Consider the following 22,994-nt stretch of genomic DNA (forward strand, 5'->3'; position numbering starts at 1 on the left):
TATCTTTGTTTCAGAATCTATTTATGAAAATTTTACATATTTTGTGGTAGATTGAAAATTGTTTTACCTTCATAATTTCTGGTTATGATTTCTATAGTGTCCTAACTAACTTGGAAATAAATGGATCTTTTCACAGTAAACACTATCAAGTCTCAGTAATTTTAAGAGCCCTATTAATAGCTAAAGAAATCTTGATACTGATTTTAAACTATGAATCTCTAATTCAGGTTAACTATTACAAAATATTCAGACATACCAGGTCAAGAATGTCAGCTATTCTACATAGCAAATCATAAAACAAGCAATAAACTCTCCTTCTCTGATATCTCATTTAAAAGTCAGATTATATTGCTTTTTTTTCCTGTTTCTGGACACATTTTTTCCTATGTGATATTTTTCCTTTCAGGTCACATTTTACATCATGTTAATATTGGACTGAAAGTCAAGCAGTGTGTTCATCAGATTCCTTCTGTTACAATGGAAGCATCCATTCAGCCCATCACACGTACTGTTCTCCGAGTGACACTCAGTGTCAGCCCTGATTTTACTTGGAATGATCAGGTAAAAGTGGAAAGTAACTGTATGAACACATTATCTAAAGTTTTATTACACTGGCCAGGCATTGGTGGCTCATCCTTGTAATCATAGTTACTTAGGAGGCTGAAATTTGAGGATCACGGTTCAAAGCCAGACTAGGCAGGAAAGTCTGTGAGACACTTGTCTCTAATAAACCCCCAGAAACCCAGAAATGGCACTGTAGCTCAAGTGATAGAGCGCTTGTCTTGAGCTGAAGAGCTGAGGGACAGCGCCCAGTCCCAGAGTTCAAGCCCCACGACCATCAAAAAAAAAAAGATCCATTACACCTTCTTACATCTGTCCCTAAGGCATTTAGAAAATCCTGTAAGATTAACATTATCTAGATTATCTAGGAAATTTAAAAGTACCACACTGAGCAAGACACCAGTGGCTCATGCCTGTAATCCTACCTACTCAGAAGGCTGAGATGTGAGGATCTTAGTTCCAAGCCAACCCAGGAAAGAGAATCCATGAGACTCTTTCCTTCAATTAATGACCAAAAAGCTAAAGAGGAGCTGTGGCTCAAGTGGTAGAATGCTATGGTTGAGGCTCTGAATTCAAGCCCCAGGGTCAGCACAAGAAAAAAACAGTACAACACTGAGAAACATTTTAGTGGATTTTACTATGTAAGGACTTTGCACATTAGTTCTATGTTCTTTTATTCTGTCATTCATCATCATTTTTTCTATCTCTCCTTAGTGTAATTTAGCTTAACAAAAATTAAAGAGTCTCTATGTTAAAAGAGCCATTTTTTTCCTCCTGAGACTTCTTTCATGGCCTCTAAAGACTAATTGACTGCTAATAAGTAGCTTGATTACAGTATTCTGTTATTTTCTTTACCTCTCTAAACACTTACCACTTAGTTCTTCTTAAAAATGTCCTTCTTTGGTTCCCATAACATAGCTACTTCTATTTTTATGGCTCTTTCTTCATTTCTTCCATCAGTTATCTATATGTAATCATATCTATATGTAATCATATTATGCTAAAACATATAGTACACGCACACACATGAAGATTTATATGTAATGAAAATCACTGGATCCTTTAGTCAACATTGTTTAATATCTGTCTTTTAAAAAAAATTATTGTAAAGGTGATGAATGGGGAGGTGACAGTTACATAAGAAAGGTATTGAGTACATTTCTTTTTAAACACTGTTACCTTCATTTTCTCCTGCTTACCACTCCCCACTCCCCTTCCCTCAAGTTATAAAGTTCATTTCCAACATAGTTTCTAATGAGTATCATTGTTGCATTAGTTCATTCTTTGTCCTAATAGGTGTGGTATTAGAAATTGTAGATTGAAAGGCAGGTTAAGTCCTTGTTTTGAGGAAGCCAATGGAAGAAGAGAACTAAATCAGTTATGGTGACATAGCAATGCTTACTTGACATAGTTATTATAAGATTCTAATTAAATGTAGATGAATGAACCTTATTGTGGTCTAAAATTATACAACCATGGTTCTATCCAATTCTTAAATGGCCTTTATGTGTCAAAATTTTCCTAAAATTCTCTGATTTCTAAACATGTACAGCAAGGATTATTTTTCTCAGTTTCTATGATGAGATGACAGGTAAATTATATCCAATATTTCTGTACATTTAAATTTTCAGCTAAATATAAAATCATAGCCCTAAGTGCATATCTCAAATGTTATAGTTAATGACTTTTTAGAATAAATAGAAGTTTCATGTTTTTTCTGTTTTAATATCCATAGCCAATCTCCAATTTAGTTAAATCAGAAAAGAGAGAAATTAAGTGTTTTTATAGCTATCAGATAGAATGTGGTTGACTTTAAGAATGGAAAGCTTAACTTGCCTTAACTTACTGTAAGCAAGATTATGTAGTTGAACAATAATAAGGTCCAAAAGTAGAATAAGGTATATGGACAATGCAGTCTTCTGATTAATAATAGTATTCAGGACCTATCCTCTTTGCTGTGCTGACAAAGTTGGGTATTTCCCAAATGTTTTCTTGTTTCCTTTTTCACTGAGCAAGTAGAATGCATCCCACTTCCTCAGCTCAGTGTTAGTCCTGTTTACCAGTCTTATTGGGCCAATATTTGTCTAGGCTTCTTCTTTATTACAGCTTTTGTTGGGAAAATGCCATAGCATATGGGGCTTAAGATTATCCCATGAGATGTGGTCACCTTCTTAATTAGGAAGAAATGACTAATAAACAAAATGGGGCCTTATAAGGAAAAAAGAGTTTGGAATGGATAACCAAAATATGGTGTTTAAATCCAGTGGAATGTTACTTGGTAATAAAAGGAATAAAGTTCTGAAACACACTGAAACATAGAGATGCACTATGAAAATATAGTAAGTTAATTTTTAAATAAGCCAGTCATGAAAGACTATATGTTATATGATTCATTTTATATGATATGTCCAAAAAAGGTAAATGTATTGTGTATAGATAGTTAGTGCCAACAAGTTTTCTTTTAGAGGTGATGAAGATGTTCTAAAATTAGATTATATTTTTATAATATAGAACAACTATATTATATACCATAGCTTTCTAAATGTGTTGTGTTTTTATAGTGATAAGTGTTATTTAAACCTTAAGTAAACTTTGTATTATAAATTATATAGCAAAAAACTTGTTGAAAAAAATAAACACCAAGTATATAAACAGTGCTATCTTTGGAGTTTATGATAGTCACAGTACTATGATACAGTATTTCTTCTAGGTCCACGGAACAGTAGGAGAACCCTGGTGGATTTGGGTAGAAGATCCTACAAATGATCATATTTACCATTCAGAGTATTTTCTAGCTCTTAAAAAACAGGTAAGGGCTGGGTATGTGGCTTAGTGGTAGAGTGCTTGCCTAGCATGCATGAAGCCCTGGGTTCGATTCCTCAATACCACATAAACAGAAAAGGCCAAGCCCAGCACCAGTGGCTCGCACCTGAAATCCTAGCTACTCAAGAGGCTGAGATTTGAGGATAGCAGTTCAAAGCCAGCCTGGGCAGCCTGTGAGACTCTTATCTCTGATAAACCATCAGAAAGCTGGAAGTGGAGCTGTTGCTCAAATGGTAGAGCACTAGCCTTGAGCTGAAGAGCTGAGGGACAGTGCCCAGGCCCAGAGTTCAAGCTCTGTGACCTACCAAAAACAAAAACAAAAAAAAAAAAACAGAAAAGGCCAGAAGTGGCACTGTGGCTCAAGTGGTAGAGTACTAGCCTTGAGCACAGAGCCTAGGCCCTAAATTCAAGCCTTAGGACCAGGAAAACAACAACAACAACAACAGAAAAAAAACAGGTAAATGTGGATTGTGAATATATTATTTTGTGTAATTAAAAAAGTATAACAAGTTGTATTTTTTATTTTATTGTTCCATTTTATCAAAGTAACATTAGGTGTTATTTATTTTTTTGTTTCTATTTGGCTTTAAAGTTTTAAAGCTTTAAACTCAATGATTAAATGTTATAGTATTGATAGTATGTGATCAGCATTTGAGATATTAAATTAAGGTCTTTATCATGATTTAAGGAATGGCTTCCAGAGACATAGAGTATGTAAAATAGGTGGGATAAATAATAGTAAGCATAACATGCATATAGCACTAAGGAGTACTGAATCTCATAAAATGAATAGTAATATGATAATTAGAATTGCAAACAATATGAAGAAATTAATGAATGATATTTAGCAAATTTTAGTAATGAATCAAACTGGTACCCTGCTGAGATTATATATATATTACAAATATGTATTATATATTATAAATAATTATACATTTTGCCCTCAGAAAGGAGCTACTCACAAGTCTCTAAAGTACAGTGCTAAATATCTCAGCTACATAGAAATGCAAAATGTGTCTTCATTTTGGTAGATCTTGTATACAAGTTCTACCATCTTAGCAATAGACTTCTAAGACCTTTATAAGAGTAGAATACCATACTTACTTTAGACTTTTCTCCCATTAGGTGATTAATAAGGAAGCTCAACTACTGGTATTTACAATTCCTATTTTTGAGCCTTTGCCTTCCCAATACTATATCCGAGCAGTGTCTGATAGATGGTTAGGAGCTGAGGCTGTCTGCATTATCAACTTTCAACATCTGATTCTACCAGAGAGACATCCTCCCCATACAGGTAATATATTGAATGCTAATTTGAATTAATGATTTACTTTGAATTTTTCTCTTAATTAATATTGACAAGTATTTATACTTTCTTTTTCTTTTTTTTTTTTTTTTTTTTTTTTTTTTTTTTTGTCAGTTGTTGGGCTTGAATTCTAGGCCTGAACACTGTCCCTCAGCTCTTTAGCTCAAGGCTAGTGCTCTGTCATTTGAGCCACACCACCATTTCCTGCTTTTACTGCTTATGTGGTAATCACATAAGCAGTATGAGGAATCAAACCCAGGGCCTCATCCATGCAAGGCAAGCACTCTACCACTAAGCCACCTTCCCAGCCCCAGATTTATATTTTAAAGTTATTATATTATAAATCAAAATCCAGCTGACAACTTAACTGTATAGTTTGGCTCAAAGTATACATAAATATAGTATTGAATTCAAGTCAGCCAAAAGTCTTTCACTGAAATACAGCATCTTGATTTAACATCAAGAGTAAATTATGCATTATACATTGTACAAGGTTCAAATTTTTGTCTTATTAAAGATGTATCTATGTTTTGTTTAGCATTGCCAGCCTAAACTTGCAATGCCTTTTTCTCCTCAATTTTCAATACTACAGAAAATTGAAACCATTGTACTCTAGCATGGAAACCATGTAGTTTTGCAGTCAGCTACCCAGGTAATGGAGTAGATCAGTGGATAGGGATAACCTTTTTTTATGATAATAGGGACCTTTAGGTAAATGCTTCGTCATTGCCCTTAGCTCTTTTTGGCTTTTGTTTATTTTTCCAACAATGTCTCTTTTTTTACTTTGGGTTGGCCTTAGACCACAGATCTTCCTACCTTTACCTTCCACAGGTCTGGGTTGCAGATTTGTGCCACCACATCCAGCTTATTTTTGTATGTCAGGTGATAAATATGACAAAAGATAAAAAGATGTGTCATTGGTATAGAATAACTTAATGTTAATCGTTTTCCCCTAAAAACTAAGGATTGTTACAATTTTTTAAATAGTGTTCAGTATACTTTTTTTCAATTATTTTATAGCAGTGCCTATTGGATCTTTTCAGAATTACTGGATCTTCAGCCTTTGCCAATCACAGCTTTAGGATGCAAAGCATATGAGGCCCTGTATAACTTCAGCCACTTTAACCCTGTGCAGACACAGATATTTCATACACTGTATCACACGGACTGTAATGTCCTACTTGGAGCACCCACTGGGTCAGGAAAGACTGTTGCAGCTGAACTTGCCATTTTCAGAGTCTTCAACAATTATCCCACCTCAAAGGTATGTAGAAAATATTGTATGCTTACATTCTATTCTAAAAGGCCATTTATAACCTCTTTACTAGCCTCTTCTAAACATAATGAATCACTGTTGTTTTCCAGTGAGAGATGTTACTCTCTGAGTCAGGTTTTCAGAGGCCAGATCAGGATTAGCATATTTTCATGCAAAAATGTTACCTCCAACTCTTGAGTCTTTCATTTTCTAATGTATATAGTTGTGCTGTGTTCAGACATCCTTTCCTTGTATCTACAGTTTATAGGTAACTTCTAATGAGATACTTAATTCATAGAGATATTTATAATACATAAAGTTATATAATTATAATCAAATTCTTTGGATATGGTAGAAATCCTGATACATTTTTTAAAGTTTAATTATACTTAGGGAATAGAGAAATAACTTATTCTATGTTTCTCCAAATGCCTATAGTGTTCTTGATAATTAATGTGTAATAACATTGAACCTGCCAGATACTCTACCTCTGAGCCTCTAGAGTAGCAAGAACCACAGAGTGAGCCACTAAGATCAGATTCTATTCTCATTTGTTTGTCCATTCATCCCTCTTGGGATGCTCCAGTTGTTGTTTGGCTGTTCTTAATCATGGTTTAATGATCATGAGAGTGCACATGGTTGTTGAGTTGCTGTCCTTACCTCTTGGATAGATAGGCAACAGTGTAATTGCCCATGTCATTTTTTTTGTATGTTAAGACTCTTTCCTTTTTTAAAAATTTTTATTTTTTTATTTTTTTATTTTTATTTTTTATTTTATTTTATTTTATTTGAGAACATACTGTACAGAGGGGTTACAATTACATGGGCTAATGCATACATTTCTTACCAAAAATTTTTATTTTTTTTCATATCTTTTTTTGTGAAAATACTGTACAGAGGAGTTACAATTACATGGGCAAGATAATGAGTACATTTCTTATCAAGCACTGTTGCCTCCTTTGTTTCCCCTTCCTATCCCTTCCCATCTCCCCCCACCCTTAAAATTTTTTTTTAATTTTATTTTATTTGTGAACATATTGTACAGAGGGGTTACAATTACATAAGCAGGATAATGCATACATTTCTTACCAAGCATTGCAGCCTCCTCCTTACCCTTAAAATTTTTATTGTAAAAGTGATATACAGAAGAGTTCCAGCTGCATCATACGATAGTCTTTGTTTAAGTTTTTTTTTGTTGTGGTACTGGGAATTGAATTTAGGGCCTAGATATTGTCCCTTAGCTTTTTTGCCCAAAGCTGGTGCTCTACCATTTCATCCTCAGCTCTGCTTCTGATTTTTATGCAGAACCTGCTGAATCATCTCCCCTCCCCTTACCCCTGAACAAATGTACCAGCAGTCTTGGGAGAGAGCCTAAGACCAACACCACATCTGAGGTGATGCCCTTGATGAACACAGATACTATTGAAACTTTGAAACGCCTTTATCAAAATAACATTGCTCACCCATCCACCTCCATCTTCCCCCACTTCCATCTGCCTCTTCCTCCAACTCTCAACTTTACTCTTTCTGCCTAATATTTAAAGAGCCTTAGTTTTTAGGGTGGTAGGGAGAAGAGGGGCGGGAGGGAGGGAGCGGGGGATGCCATTTCCTCTTCAGCCACAATAAAGGTGATTTGGTCGCCTTTACCAAGCTTCACTTCCAAAAAAAGCCTGTTGGTCTGTTAAGTTCACTTTCTGCCTTTTCTTTATCCTGATACCCTCATGACTCAGTTTCCTTATAGTCACTAATTTTATACAAGTTTTTATCTATTTTCTCTTTTTCAGGCAGTGTACATTGCTCCCTTAAAAGCCCTTGTACGTGAAAGAATGGATGATTGGAAAATTAGAATAGAAGAGAAACTTGGTAAAAAGTAAGTTCTTTCTTTTATTTAACAGATATTGTTTTATTTTCTCTCATATAGGGAAGCTAGACTTAAAGACATAAAAGCACAAAGTATGGGACTATTTGAGGAGGACCAGCATAACAATGGAGGGACACAACAAAAGTATATAGTATACAAGTATGAAAATGCCATAATGAAACATTATATATTATTTTGTACCATTACTAAAAAAAAATTATGTTTTAAAGTATAAAAGGGCTACCTAATAGAGTGGCATTTAAATTTTGAATGAATTTCCATACCCTTTTACTTAAAAGTTTGCAACCACCATTAAAATTTTATCCATGTATATAGTGTTTAAGATTGAAAATGAAATTACTTTAATGACTTAATATGGACTTTGTGTGTGTGTGCTCATCCTTGGGCTTGAACTCAGGGCCTGGGCTCTGTCCTGGAACTTTTGTGCTCAAGGGTAGTACTCTACCACTTGAGCTACAGCTCCACTTCCAGCTTTTTTGGTGGTTAATTGGAGATTAAAGTCTCAGGACTTTTCTTCTCAGTCTCACTTCAAACCATAATCCTCAGATCTGAGCCACCTGAGTAGCTAGGATTACAAGTGTGAACCACCAGTCCCCATCCCCCCCTCCACCCACCCACCCCCACCCCTCCCCACCCCCACCCCCACCTCCCCCCCCCCTTCCAAATCTCTGTTTGTCTTGCACATTCAAATTAACTTCCGGAAATCACTAAAAGGGCATGTAAATTACTTGTAAAAAAATAGTTCTCAAAAAGCATAATGGTTTTTAAATTAATATTTTAATATATCACAAAGCTGTTTATGTAATGGTTGCAGATAACCTGCATCACTAAGTAAATTATGGAATACTTATGCAATGCAAAATTCTATATAACTGTAAACGAAGGAACTCTTTACTGATAAACAATCTCTAAAGATGATGCCAAAATTTTATTTCGTTGTATGTCCTATCTCATCTTTTAAAGCTGATAAAGTATATGAATGTATGGATGCCTTAGAATGAGGACTGTATGACTACAAGATTAGAATAATATGGAGATGTTTCACTTTTTATTCTTTGAATATTTAGTATATTTATGTTAAGAATAAAAATAAGTTTTGGGAACATTATACTTAGAAGAACAATCCTGACTCTTTGCTTTTCTGATGTTCCCAAAAGAAGTATTTAATAGTAGCTTAAAATTTAGTGGCTTTTCCTATATTAACTAACTTTAAAGATATCACTGAGTTTTCCTTTGTCATCTTTCTCACTGTAAGACTGAGACTTTCTCAGAAAGAGGTGGCACGTATGTAGTTGCTATCTTATGTCCCAGTATATTTAAGACTGCCTGTACTTTCTGTGGAAATAAGTTAACACTTCAATAAAAAGACATTTATTCAAAAGAAGATGCTTATTAATATATAGAAGAGATAGGTATTCTGCTTCATAAAGTCACTTGAGGCAGAGATTTGGTGAACATAATAAACACAATGTTTGGGCTGGGAAGGTGGCTCAGTGGTAGAGAGCTTGCCTTGCATGCCTGAGGCCCTGGGTTCGATTCCTCAGCACCACATAAGCAAAAAGAAAAAAGCCAGAAGTGGTGCTGTGGCCCAAGTGGTAGAGCGCTAGCCTTGAGCTGAAGAGCTGAGGGACAGCGCCCAGGCCCAGAGTTCAAAAAAGGTATTTTTTCCTTTTCAGTATTATATTTGACGTGATCACTTTTTTTTCCCTCTAGAGTTATTGAGCTAACAGGAGATGTAACTCCTGATATGAAATCCATTGCCAAGGCTGACCTGATTGTCACTACACCTGAGAAGTGGGATGGAGTCAGTAGAAGCTGGCAAAACAGGAGTTACGTTAAGCAAGTCACTATTCTCATCATAGATGAGATCCATTTGCTTGGTGGGTACTAGTGTATTGAAGTTGATTTATGAACCTGAACTTTATTTTACTATAGCAATTTTTAATTGGTATATAATTGTATGTATTGATGTGAACAATATAATATTTTGATATGTATGCAGTGTAAAATAATTGTATAATACTAGGGCATCACCTCATATAATTTTTATGATAATACATTAGAAATTTGTTCCTTTGCAATTTAAAATACATATTTTTATTAACTGTGGTGATCCTGTTACATGGTATATTTTATAGACTATTCCTCCTATCTGACTGGCACAATACTTTTTAGCAAACATCTCCATTTTCCTTTCCAGTTTCACTCAGGTACCCATTCTATGTGAGTTTGGACTTTTTTTATTCTGCACATAAATGAGATTAGGAAGTATTTGCCTATCTCTCCATGCCTGCCTTATTTCTTTTAGCATAATGTTCCCCAGGACCATCCAGTACCTATGGGTACTGGGACTTGAACTCAGTACCTTGAACTCATGCTTGGCTTTTTCACTCATGGCTGGTACTCTATCACTTGAGCTATTCCTCTACTTTTGGCTTTTTGCTGGTTACTTAAAAATAAGAATCTCACAGACTTGTCTGCCTGGGCTGCTTCCATTATTATTGGATGTCAGCCTTCTGAGTAGCTAGGATTATAAACTTGAGCCAGCATGCTCTTGGTGCATTCTCTTTTTCCTTAATTTTTTAATAATATTTCACTGTGCTACGGCACAGTGTTTATTCCTGTTTATTCCTTCATCTGTTAATGGACATTTACGTTGTTTCTGTTTCTTAGCTTTTATGAATAATATTGCAGTGGACATTATATATATATATATACATACATAAATATATATTATTTTCAGCGTGTTATAAGAGGGATTGTTTGATCATATGTTAGTCCTAATTGTTCTTTGTTTTTTGTTTTGAAAAAACTGCTAACGCTATACTCCAACAGCCAGCATGGATTTGTTAAATCGTTGATATTTCTTGTACGATTTTTAGGGGAAGAAAGAGGTCCTGTTCTGGAAGTCATTGTATCTCGAACAAATTTCATCTCATCACACACAGAAAAGCCTGTTAGAATAGTTGGGCTGTCTACTGCATTAGCTAATGCCAGAGACCTTGCTGACTGGCTCAATATTAAGCAGGTATGTGGAAGACTGATAGATACATTAGACACTTAGCAACAACTTTTATATTTAAATCTATAATGTCTTAATGTCTCTTTAAATACAAACATTGAAAATAACTTCTCACATATTTTCTGTAGATGGGCTTGTTCAACTTCCGACCATCAGTACGCCCTGTTCCTCTAGAAGTGCACATTCAAGGTTTCCCAGGTCAACATTACTGTCCTCGCATGGCTAGTATGAACAAGCCTGCATTTCAGGGTAAGCTTTAGATTTGTGAATTGAAACAGTAACTGTTCTGGATGGTAGCCATCAAATAGTGGTTTAGCTTTAGAAGTGGCCCAACTTATACAAATAATTTAAAGCTATTTACTTTACAATTGTGAAGGAATATAAATATATTATGTATTGACACTTGAGATATTTCACAAATAGTAATGTCTTTGCCATAGGATAAAAGTATGTGTGTTTAGAAAGTAACTAAGTCTTTGTTAAATCCAGAGTCTTGAGAGCGCTGTACATTCCCAGCCTCTAAAAAAATTCTTACTTTATCATTTAAGGTGTATTCTTATGCTAGTTAGGAGCTTTTTTATTTTTTAAGGAGCTTTTTTATTTTTTATTTTCTAAAAAATTAGGCAAAGAGGAAAGAGTTAAAAAATAGCACTTATTTTATTGAAACTTGTTTTATTTAGACTGCATAAGGAATATTTATGGTATCAATTAAAAATAACCTGCAAAATAAATTATCTGATGATGTGAACTGCTGCTGACTGTGAGGTGACAGTTGTGAGGTGACTTTTTAGCTGCTGTAATTAGCCTTATGACAGAAGCAAAGTATTGATTGTGAGCTAGAGACCAATCTTGGTAGTTTAGATTATTTACACCTCCACAGAAGCATTGTACAAAATCACTAATGAACAATAAATCTGCCATGAGCTGTTCAGCCACACCTGTTCTTGCAGCAGCAAAAATCCATTAAATGTTGAGGCTTAAAAAAGAGATAGATCCATTCACAATTGTGTGTACAAATGTTACCAATATTGCAGTAGTAATACATGTGTTTCAAACGTTGTATTTCTAATATGATTTATCATAGATTTATCACTTATAATCTATAATTTTCTGATATGTGATGAGTGAAAAATAAGATAAATGAATCTATTTTTCCTATGCCCCATAGCGGTTGTTTATATCTATTTAAAGAATGACTTCATGACACTGATAGAAATGAAGCATTTTGTGTTATGAAAATCAAGAGTTAATCAGCAAAATACTTGCGTGTGTGTGTGTGTGTGTGTGTGTGTGTGTGTGTGTGTGTGTGTGTGTGCGCACACGCGTGCGCGCGCCTCTACTCTAGCACCACTTCTGGAACTTAAAGGGCCTGGGCACTCTATTACTTGAGCCACAGCACCACTTCCAGCTTTTTCTGCTTATGTGGTGCTGAGGAATTGAACCCAGGTCCTCATGCATGCAAGACAACACTCTACCACTGAGCCACCTTCCCAGCCCTGACTTTGCCTTTCTAAGAAATTAAATGAGCTCTCCTCGAATCCATTATATTTCAATTTATACATGGTATACACACTCACATGGTACTCACGTTTACTTAAAAGTTTGTACGCTAAATCTAGCTTCCACATATAAGGGAAACGTACATCTTTTGTCCCTCTGGGCCTGACTTACTTCACTTGACATACTTTTTTCTAGATCTTTCCATTTCTTTACAATTGGTATAATGTCCAAATAAGTGAGTACTGGAAAAAGATGGGGTGGGGTCAAAGAGAAAGGGGAAGAGTGAGGAAAGGGGTGGGTAGGGAAGGAATAAATGAGAATGTAGAAAGGAGTGGCATTGATCAAAATAAATGTATTCATAAACTGTTTGTTAGATGGAAGTTCCTTCATTCAATTACTTGAAGATCTTATGTGTGTGTGTGTGTGTGTCTATGTGTGTCTGTGTATGTGTATATGGAGAGAGAATGTTTATAGAGAGAGAGAGAGAGGGAGAAGGAGAGGAAGAGAGAGAGGGAGAGAAAACAAGTGTGAGAGAGGGAGAGAGAGAAGCTCATGGACTTGCCTGCCTTGGCTGGCTTCGAGCCACAATCCTCAGATCTCAGCCTCCTTGAATAGATAGTATTATAGCCATGAGCCACTAGCACCAGGCATTCACCTTTTAATATATTAGCACTGTTTCTATCCTTATAAAGTATTTGTTACACTTAGTGATTGTTACATTTTTTTTGAGTTTGAAAATATGGTTTTATAACATTTCTCACTGCTAGGGGATTAAAAATAGCAAAGGTCATGCCAACTTTTTAAACCTTAATTTTTCAGCCAATAATTCTTCAGCTCACATTTCAAAAAAGAAATTACAAGCAAGCTGACCATTTTCATATGTTTTTTTTCAATATCTCTGACTATTTTAAGAGAACTGTGTAGACATGACTATAAACTAAGAAACCTCATTTCCAGTTAGTTCAAATGATTTATGTGGTTCTTTAAGTGGTATTTTTAAACATTGGAATTAGAGTGTTTCCTTTAGTAATCTTATTTAGATTTTAAAGTATTCATTTCATCTGTTTGACTGTCACTGTGCATTTCTCAGATATGTATTTAAGCTTGGCATCCTCTTTAGCTCATTTCTGTCTTCTCTTATCTTCTTACTTGAAACCTCACATACGTTTTTTAAAACCTGGGGGGGAACATTCTTCTGATTTGTCTCCTACCTGTTCTTCCTAAATTTTCTATCTACTAGTAACAAGCCAAAAAAACAAATTTTTTGTGGTCTTGGGGCATTTTTCTAACCCTGCAGACTTTACTTTCTTTTATATATTTTTATTATCTTTAAGTAGTTGTACAAAGGAGTTGCCATTCATCAAAGCAGTTTATAAATGCAGTGCGTCATGATCATTGTCACCCCTTTCAACATTCTTACTTGCCCCTCTCAAACTACCTCTTGCCTTACCTATCTTAATTTTAGGTCATATATTGAATTTTTTTGCAATTTAACAAAACAGTTTGTGTGTACAATGAATCTTGATCTGTGTCACCACTTCAACATCTTCACTGCCTTCAACCCAACCCTTCCTTTATATTTCTAAGTTCTGTGGTATATACAATGAATTCTTGCCTGTGTTCTCTCCCCTTTTCTCTTCATTCTTCTGCCTCTTCTACACATCCTAAAACCACTATTTAGGCAAGTAGAAATACCTCAGAAACACAAGTAAAGAATACAGAACTATTTATATAGATCTTAATGGAGAGTTGTAGCATGTTAATTCCCCTTCTCTGAAAGCACAAGATAGAATTTGGAGCTGACCTAATTAAATCTTCCCTGTCCTGGGGCCATAGTGCAATATACTTAGATAAGGCTAGCAACCTACCTTTCCTGTCTTCTGTTCAACATTCCATTGGATATATTTAGTACCTAAATTAAAACAAAATTTCATTATCCAATTGGGACTCTACCTATTTTATTTACATTTTTTAATGTTTCCCTTTAATATATTTTTGTTTCATTTTTCAAACAGTATCTCACTCTAGACCCCAGACTAGCCTCCAAAGTGATGAGATTCTGGGCTACCATATCCTACTTCTATTTGATACCATGAAATTTACATTCTAATGTGAATGATGCTTAATGTTCTATTCTCAATATCTTTACACAGCAATTAGAAGTCACTCTCCTGCCAAGCCTGTTTTAATATTTGTGTCGTCTAGACGTCAAACTCGACTTACTGCTTTAGAGTTGATAGCCTTTTTAGCTACTGAAGAAGATCCAAAACAGTGGTTGAATATGGATGAAAGAGAGGTAAACAATATATTTTATTATCTGCTTCTTATGATGCCACATTGCGTTATATTACATTATAATAACAAGTATATATTTTATGAGGTCAATTGCAATGTATTGTAAACATGTGGAAATCCTTTTCTGTATAACTACACATTTTGTTATATTTTTATTCTATAATAAAATACAAAATATTGTACACTGGAAAAAATTCAAGAGGAAACACATTCTGTCACTATAACATATCACTATTAATATCCTGGTGAATTTCCTTCCAGTATCTTTTCACTACACATTTACTTTATGTATCCTTTGATTTTTCCATTTGGCATAATCGTGATGAGTATTTTATATTCAACTAAGTTTCATAATTTTTAGTGCCAACATGGAACTTAATTAAACATATTTAGCATAATCATTGTTTAGTTTAAAAAACACTGATACACTTTTTTAAATTATTGTAAGCATGGTGGCTTAAACTTATAATCCTAGATACTTGACAAGCATCGATTGGGGGATACAGATTAAGTCCAGCCCAGGAAAAAGGAAGTTTGCAAGACTGAGTTTCAAACAATGGCTAGGTACAGGAGAAAATGGCTGGGCACAGTGGCACACAGTTATCGTCCACAGCAACTTGGGAAGTAAGAGTAGGAAAACCACAGCTCAGACATAAATTGAAAGCATACCTGCCTTGAAAACATCCACTACAAAAGACCCTGGAATTAGGCTCAAGTAATAGGTCACCTGCATATTTCATTAAGTTAGTAGGTCTGTTGAATAGTACTGAGTATGTACATTAGTATATAATCATAACAGATATTTCTTTTTATTTGTTTATTTTTATTATCTTTAAATAATTGAACAAAGAACTTGCCATTTAACAAAGTAGTTTATGAGTATAACGTATCTTGATTAATCACCCCTTTCAACATTCAACATCTATTTCTCCTTTACCCATCCCTTTTTTCACTCTTCAGCAGCTTTATTTTTTATTATCTTTAAATCCTTGTACAAAGGAGTTGTCATTTAACAAAGTAGTGTATGAATACAATATATCTTGATCAGTGTCACTTCTTTCAACATTCTCATACATCCCTCCCCTACAAAACCTTTCCCTCACTTTTCTTAATTTTGTAGGGTAGACAATAGATTTTGACTGCATTGTCCCTCTCTTCTCTTCATTTGTCCACTCCATATGCTTTGACCCCATCCTACCCCTTTCAAGTACTTGCTTCCTGCTTCTTGTTGTTAATTTTGTTGAACATGGACTTGGACTTTCTAAGGAATGACATTATTTCACTTCTCTCTTGAGTCTACCATATTTCAGTTAACACATTTGCATACACACACTTGCATGCCACCCAACATGGCTTATAAGTATGAGCTAATTCTGGTTTCCATATACAAAGAAAAGCATGCATCCTGAGTCTCTCTGGGCCTGACTTACTTTATTTGATGTATTTTTTTCCAGGACTTTCTATTTCTTTACAAATAATAGTTTCACTGACAATTAGTAGACTCAATCCTTATCCAAATGTAAAAAGTATCAGATGAGTACTTAAAATAGAATAAAAACTATTTATTTTATCTGAAATTATATGTATGTACTAATATTTTTTCAGGATAATATCTAAGATCAAAATTATTTTCAAGACTTGGTGTTCTATGCTGTTTAATTTATATATGTAAACAAATACCTTATCACAATTTAGAAAACAGTGCTAAAGTAAAGATATATGGAATACTGATGACTTAGTTTATTTGAAGCAACTATCTGGGCTTAATTTTACTTCTCTTAGGTTTTATTCTGAAACTGTTTCAAATGGAGACTTTTCTTTGAAGTCAGCATATGAAGTACTTATCTACTGAACACATTTTGGGATGCTTGCTCTCAAAGTATAGAGGCATTGTGCCTTTAGCACATATGTGACTCACATTAACTTCAAATGTGAACCTCATGTGTTCTTTCCTACTATAGTAACCTTCTATTTTTTTTAATAATATTAGATCGAACAAACTTTGAATAGCCCAACTATTGTATAAAATTGTTTTGTTTTGTATTTTTTATAAGGACAAAAATGTATTACCAAGGATATTAGTTTTTCAGTGTTTGCAGATTTTTACTGCTTGGTAAATGATAATTTATGTCATTTCTAAATATTTTGATTTACCTTGCCTTTCTCAAGTATAAAGGAACAAAAGCTTCTCTTGCTGACTCTAAAAGCAATCACTTATAAAATAAAATTTGCGAAGAATTTGTGGTGGAATTTGCAATAGAATATTATGTAACTACAATATGATTATACTGACACCAACATTTCCGTTTTTGAAGCCCCAAATGATTAAATTAAAATAAGACTTTTAGGACTAGAGGCATAGCTCAACAGTAGAATGTCTTCCAAGAACTTCTCAAAAGATCAGGGCTCTGTGTTCAAACCCCCATAATGACATAAATGACATAAATCTTTGCACACTTACTTACCATAATATTGTGGGCCAGAATCTAGTGGTTTCTCCCAATGCTGCTACACCTACAGTATTAGTTTGTTGTTTAATGGCAGGATATGGATAACTTGATAGGACTCTAGGATTAACAACTAGCGTATTTGAATGAGGCCACATATAACAGTAGTTTTCCTGGCAGCTATGGAACAGTCTATCTCTTACACAGGGCAGCATTCAAATCATGCTGCAGTCAAATGGCCCAAGTCAGGAACTGTCTGGAGAAGAGAAGAGATTGAGAGGGAAGCAAAGCAGAAGATCTTAGCTAAGAGGAAAAAATTGTGCTCTATTTCTTAGCAAAGACCTAAAGAGTTGTTCAGCCATCTTCTTAACCCAGTATTATCTCAAAGCAAAGTATTAGGAAACAGTAAGTTGCCTTTAAATGATCATTGACATCATACTGCATCAGTTAAGTAAAAAAATAATACCTTCTATATTTTTTATTAAAAGCTTTCTTGGGGCAGTTTCAAGAGATTGTTAGTGGATACTTCATATCACTGAATTCTCACCTTGATAGCTACCACTTCAACTATTAATCTCAAACTAATTGAGAATCTTTGTATCACTCTTTCAAGCTACAAATCAAAGAGCTGAATGCCGAATGTAAGTCTGTAGCATGCATCAAGAAAAGAGAATATCTTCCCTTCTTTGACTTTTTAAAATAGGAAGTGATACTCAGATTCTCAACATCCACAATCAGCAAAGGTCAACTAGAGTCCTTTCACTGCCCAGCTTTATTCATAACACTATTTTTCTCAGGTAATTATATTTAAGTTTCCTTCTAACAGAAACTCTCCCTCATAGAACCAAAATCCACTAAAAGCAACTAAAATTTTTTTGTTTCCATTCAGGATTTAATCCTGTATCTCTGTCTTATTTACATCTAGTTCTTTTTTTATTTTTTTGCTGAAACTAGTGCCTTGCATATGATAGACAAGTGTTCTGTCAGAGAACTACATCCCTAGCTTATTTCTCCTGTAGTCCCATCTCAGTATTCTCTAGCCAAATAGACTATATTACAGAATTACTTCCAGCTGGCACATATATTTAACAGACAATGGGGAGAGGAAAGAAAAGTAAAATTAGTTAAAATATGTTAGTGTATATGTGAGACAGTAAGCATGCAAGGGTGGAGGTCAGATGTTTGTTTCTGTGGTTGTTTAGGGAAAAATAAATATTTATTACTTATTTCCCCTATTGTCTATCACTCATACACTTTTATCAACAAGCTACTAAACTAATCAAGTGTAAGTAGTGAACTCAAAATACTTGTCAGTTGAAAATCAAATTTTTTATATATGTTCATTATATAGGATCATAAAAATTTATTAATTTTCAAATACATAGTGTAGCAAGAAATTTCTCAAGTTCCTCTAAACTTCTTTCTCTTCTAGTATAAAGCTGCTCAGTTTCATCAGAATCATTAAGAATGAGAGCCTCAAATGTTTATGTTGCTGTTTCAGCAATTTTTTTTCTTAAAGTGAGGTCCTCAATCAGCAATATCATCCTAATATATAGTCATTCAGTAATTCTACCATTCAGGATCTGGCATAATCATGATAGATAGGAAGCAAAAAACTTTTTTTAAAAAAGTGTATATTCTTAGAGAAAATAGAAAATGATAGAAATGGTGATGGGAGTACTGGTAAGGAATGGTGTTCTTTTCATCATCTTCACAATGACAAGAAATGGTGATGAGATTAAGCTATCACCATCAGATATCTGGTTCTATAGGTAAGATAGTATATAATGAGTTTACACTCAATAATAGCAATGCTTAAACCATACCTAACTGACTTTTCATCCACCATTATGCCTTTATCTCTGTGCCCATCACATATAATGTTGTCTTAGAAAGGAGACTACAACATATCCTCACAAGTGGTTTATTTACTTGACCATTAATAGCATTTTCTATAGTGTTCTTCAACTTCAAAAAAATTTCTACCTTTTTTTTACTACCTGCCTCCAGCATGCTACTTGCATTATCTCTACTTTCCTATAAAGTACCAGTAAAATATCCAGTTCATGATCCACAGGTATCATAGGGCCATGCCATCTTCTTTCTCTTACTTCCTCCCTTGGAAATCTACAAAACAATTTTCCTTTAAAATAAATAAAATCAGAAATGAAAAAGAAAACATCACAGGTTTTACCACAGAAATACAAAGATCATAAAAGGCTGTTAAATAGAACAAGTATATTCCAACAAATTTGATCATCTAAAAGTAGACCAATTCCTAGATACACACACCTTAACAAGGTTAAATCCAGAAGAAATAGAAAATACGAACAGAAATAGAAATAGAAGTAACATTGAGTCAGTATGAAAAAAGCCTCTCAGCAAAGAAAAGACCAGGATCAGATGCTTTCACTGCTGAATTCAACTAAACATCGAAAGAAGAACTTAGACCAGTTCTTCAGTTATTCCCCACAAAGAAAGGCATTCTTCCCAACCCATTCTGTGAGTCTAGCATTAGAGAATTAACCTGATACCAAACCAGATAAGGACCAAATAATAAGAACAAAAACAAAACTTTCCAGGCCAATATCCTTATTCATAAAATACTACTAAACTGAAAATCATTCACAAAATATTAGTAAACTAGATAGAGCAAGGCAAGGCATTGAAGTGATCATTCGCATTCATCAACTAGAATTCATCCTTGGCTACAAAGATGATTTAATATATGCAAATCAGAATACATTATTTTCCATGTCAGTAAAATAAGGGGCAAAAACCATAATATCATCTCCATACAGAAAAGATATTGATAAGATTCAACATGCCTTCATAAGATAAACATTAGACAAGTTAGGAATAAAGAAAACTTACCTCAATATATTAAAGACCTATTTTTTTTAAAAAAAGTAGTTAATATTATATTGAATAGAGAAGAGCTGAAAGGTTTCTTTCTACTTTCTTGAGCAAGACCATAATGCCAACTTTTCCAACGCTTACTAAACACAGTACTTGAAGCCCTACTAAGTACAGTTAGGCAAAAGAAAGAAATGATTTTATTTGTGGAGAACCAAAAAACTACACCAGAAAATATTGGAACTATTAAATGAATTCAGCAAAGTTGCAGGATACAAATTCAACATATAAAAATCAATAATACCTGAAATAGAAATCAGGAAAGCAATCCAGTTTACAATAGCTACAACAAATAAAATAACATACGTAGGTATAAATTTAACCAAAGAGATGAAAGATGTCTACAAATATAAAATGAAAATACAAAACATTATTGAAGGAAATTGAAAAGGACACAAAAAAGTAAAAGGATATCCATATCCTGGATTGGAAGAACCAATATTGTTAAAATGTCTAAAGCAACTTACAGACTCAATCCAGTCCCTATCAAATACCAACAGCATTTTTCACAGAATAATTTACCAAAAAAATTCTAGAATTTATATGAAGCCACAATTATATACAAATGACCGAAACAACTTGCCAAAAAGAATAAAGCAAGAGGCAATATGACACCTTATTTCAAAACATACTCATTTGTATAAATAGCTTACTGTTGGTATTTTTAAAAAATACAGACACTTACTGAGACATATAGAACAAAATATAGGGGCCTAGGAGTAAAGCCTAACATGTATGTGATTTTGTGGGGGGAGTGGGGATCATAGTAGGAAGGTACGAATTCAGTGTTTTATGCTTATTAGGCAGTCAAAATATTGTCTAAGTCCTCCACTTCTTGGAGGAGAGAGAGATGCTAATGCAATTTGAGCTCATGGTTTTATGCTTATTAGATTGGCAATCTACTGGTTGGGCCACACCTCCAACCCTAAAGTCAGCCAACTCATTTATGACAAAGGCATTGAGAACATACATTGGAGAAACTGAGTATGAAAACACTATCCTGTAAGGCCACAACTTAGGAGGGTAAGACAAGTTCAAGGCCAACCTGGGCTCAAAATGAAAAAAAAGGAAGAAAGAAAGAAAACCCACATGATAGCAGAACAACAAATAACTTAGTATACAATAAGCAGTTGGTACAAGTACAGATTTCTTAAAATAAGGCATACAAATGGTTAAGTGAAGTAAGCCACGCCCAAAGAAACATAGGTCCCATGGTTTCCCTTATTTGCAATAACTAGTATATGTCTGAGTCAAGCAGAAAAGGTCAGATAAGTTGATGTTAGGGAAATAAACCCTAACATATGTATTCAAATGTTTTTTTCTTTCATGCAATTGTTTCTAACACATTTATAAGATTATTTCTTTGTTGCTTTGTATGTCCCTCCCCCCCGGTATAACCCCTGCTTTCACTGTATTTGATGTTGTTATAATTTTTGGAGGGGAAGGGAAAAACAAATTGTTTAAATAGGGATACAGGTGGACCCATTGCAATAATGAGATATACAAGTCGTTATGTCTAAAACGAACATTACAACTTTGGTGGGGGGGGGGGGTTGGGGGGGACTGGGGGGGAGGATGGGATGGGAAGGGGAAACAAAGGAGGAGGCCACAATGCTTGATAAGAAATGTACTCATTATCTTGCCCATGTAATTGTAACCCCTCTGTACAGTATTTTCACAATTAAAAAAAAAATGGATACCAAGTACATGAAAATCAAAACCTCAAGGAGATACTGCCCTACTCCCAATAAGAATCAGTAAGATGAGGGGCTGGGAAGGTGGCTCAATGGTAGAGTGCTTACCTTGCATGCATGAGGCCCTGGGTTCCATTGCTCAGCACCACATAAGCAGAAAAAGCCAGAAGTGGCGCTGTGGCTCAAGTGGTAGAGCACTAGCCTTGAGCTGAAGAGTTGAGGGACAGCAACCAGGCCCAGTGTTCAGGCCCCATAATCGACCAAAAACAAAAACAAAAAATCAGTAAGATGAATAAGAGATAATACATCTAGAAAGAATATGGCAGAAAAGGAATCCTTGCATATTGTTGGTGTAAATGTAAATTAAAGCTAACAGTATAGAAACCAATGGTGAAATGATAAATGTTTGAGAACATAAATATGTTTAACCTGATTTAAATATGACACACAAATCTATACATGTGTTTAACATTACATGATACTAAATATATACAACTTTTTGGTGTTGATTGAGAATTCAAGGCACAACAATAGAATTATCAACTTACGTTTTGCTTAAGAAGAAACTTTAAAATTATATATATATAAATTTTATGTATCCTTCATGTATATGTAATTATTTAAAATTATAGAAAGTTGTAAAAGTTATTATGAAGGAAGGCAATAAGAATTAAATAGAATAAGATAATAGGAAGTTACTTTAAATAGAATGATCAACAAAGACCTCTAAGAAGACAACATAAATGTACTCATTACCTTGTCCCTGTAATTGTAACACCTCTGTACAGTATTTTCACAAAAAAAAAAAAAAAAAAAAAAAGCTGAGAACCATCCTGGCACTGGTTGCTCATGCCTGTAATCCTAGCTTCTTAGGAGGCTGAGATACCAAGATCGAGATTCAAACCAGCCTAGGCAAGAAATTCATGAGACTTTTATCTAAACACACACACACACACACACACACACACTCAGAAGATGACACTGAACACACACACACACACACACACACACACACACACACACACACACACACACACACACACACACACACACACACACACACACACACACACACACACACACACTCAGAAGATGACACTGAACCCAAAGAAATATTGCAGCTTTCAAGCCAAGGGAACAGAATTGAAGAAACTGAGATTTCCTGGCTCTAGCAGAATAAGCACAGATGATTGTAACATAACTGAGACTAGTGAAGCTACGTCTTTTTTTGAGTTTTTTTTTATTATTGTGAAATACTGTACAGAGGGGTTACAATTACATGGGCAAGATAAT

At 34.5% G+C, this 22,994-nt stretch overlaps 1 protein-coding gene across 1 annotated transcript in view; it reads left to right on the plus strand.

Moving 5' to 3' along the window:
* Positions 1–22,994, plus strand: part of Ascc3 (activating signal cointegrator 1 complex subunit 3) — a 232,900-nt gene that overhangs the window by 127,396 nt on the left and 82,510 nt on the right. Inside the window, exons 22-30 of the mRNA XM_070010685.1 lie at positions 407–561; positions 3,272–3,370; positions 4,510–4,678; positions 5,734–5,954; positions 7,730–7,815; positions 9,541–9,707; positions 10,710–10,855; positions 10,978–11,098; positions 14,503–14,645. Coding sequence (XP_069866786.1) covers positions 407–561; positions 3,272–3,370; positions 4,510–4,678; positions 5,734–5,954; positions 7,730–7,815; positions 9,541–9,707; positions 10,710–10,855; positions 10,978–11,098; positions 14,503–14,645 — 1,307 coding nt within the window. The remainder of the gene's footprint in view (positions 1–406; positions 562–3,271; positions 3,371–4,509; positions 4,679–5,733; positions 5,955–7,729; positions 7,816–9,540; positions 9,708–10,709; positions 10,856–10,977; positions 11,099–14,502; positions 14,646–22,994) is intronic.

The sequence above is a fragment of the Dipodomys merriami genome, unplaced genomic scaffold (genome assembly GCF_024711535.1).
Source record: "Dipodomys merriami isolate MVZ:Mamm:240054 unplaced genomic scaffold, mDipMer1.0.p SCAF_8, whole genome shotgun sequence".
Lineage (NCBI taxonomy): Eukaryota > Metazoa > Chordata > Mammalia > Rodentia > Heteromyidae > Dipodomys > Dipodomys merriami.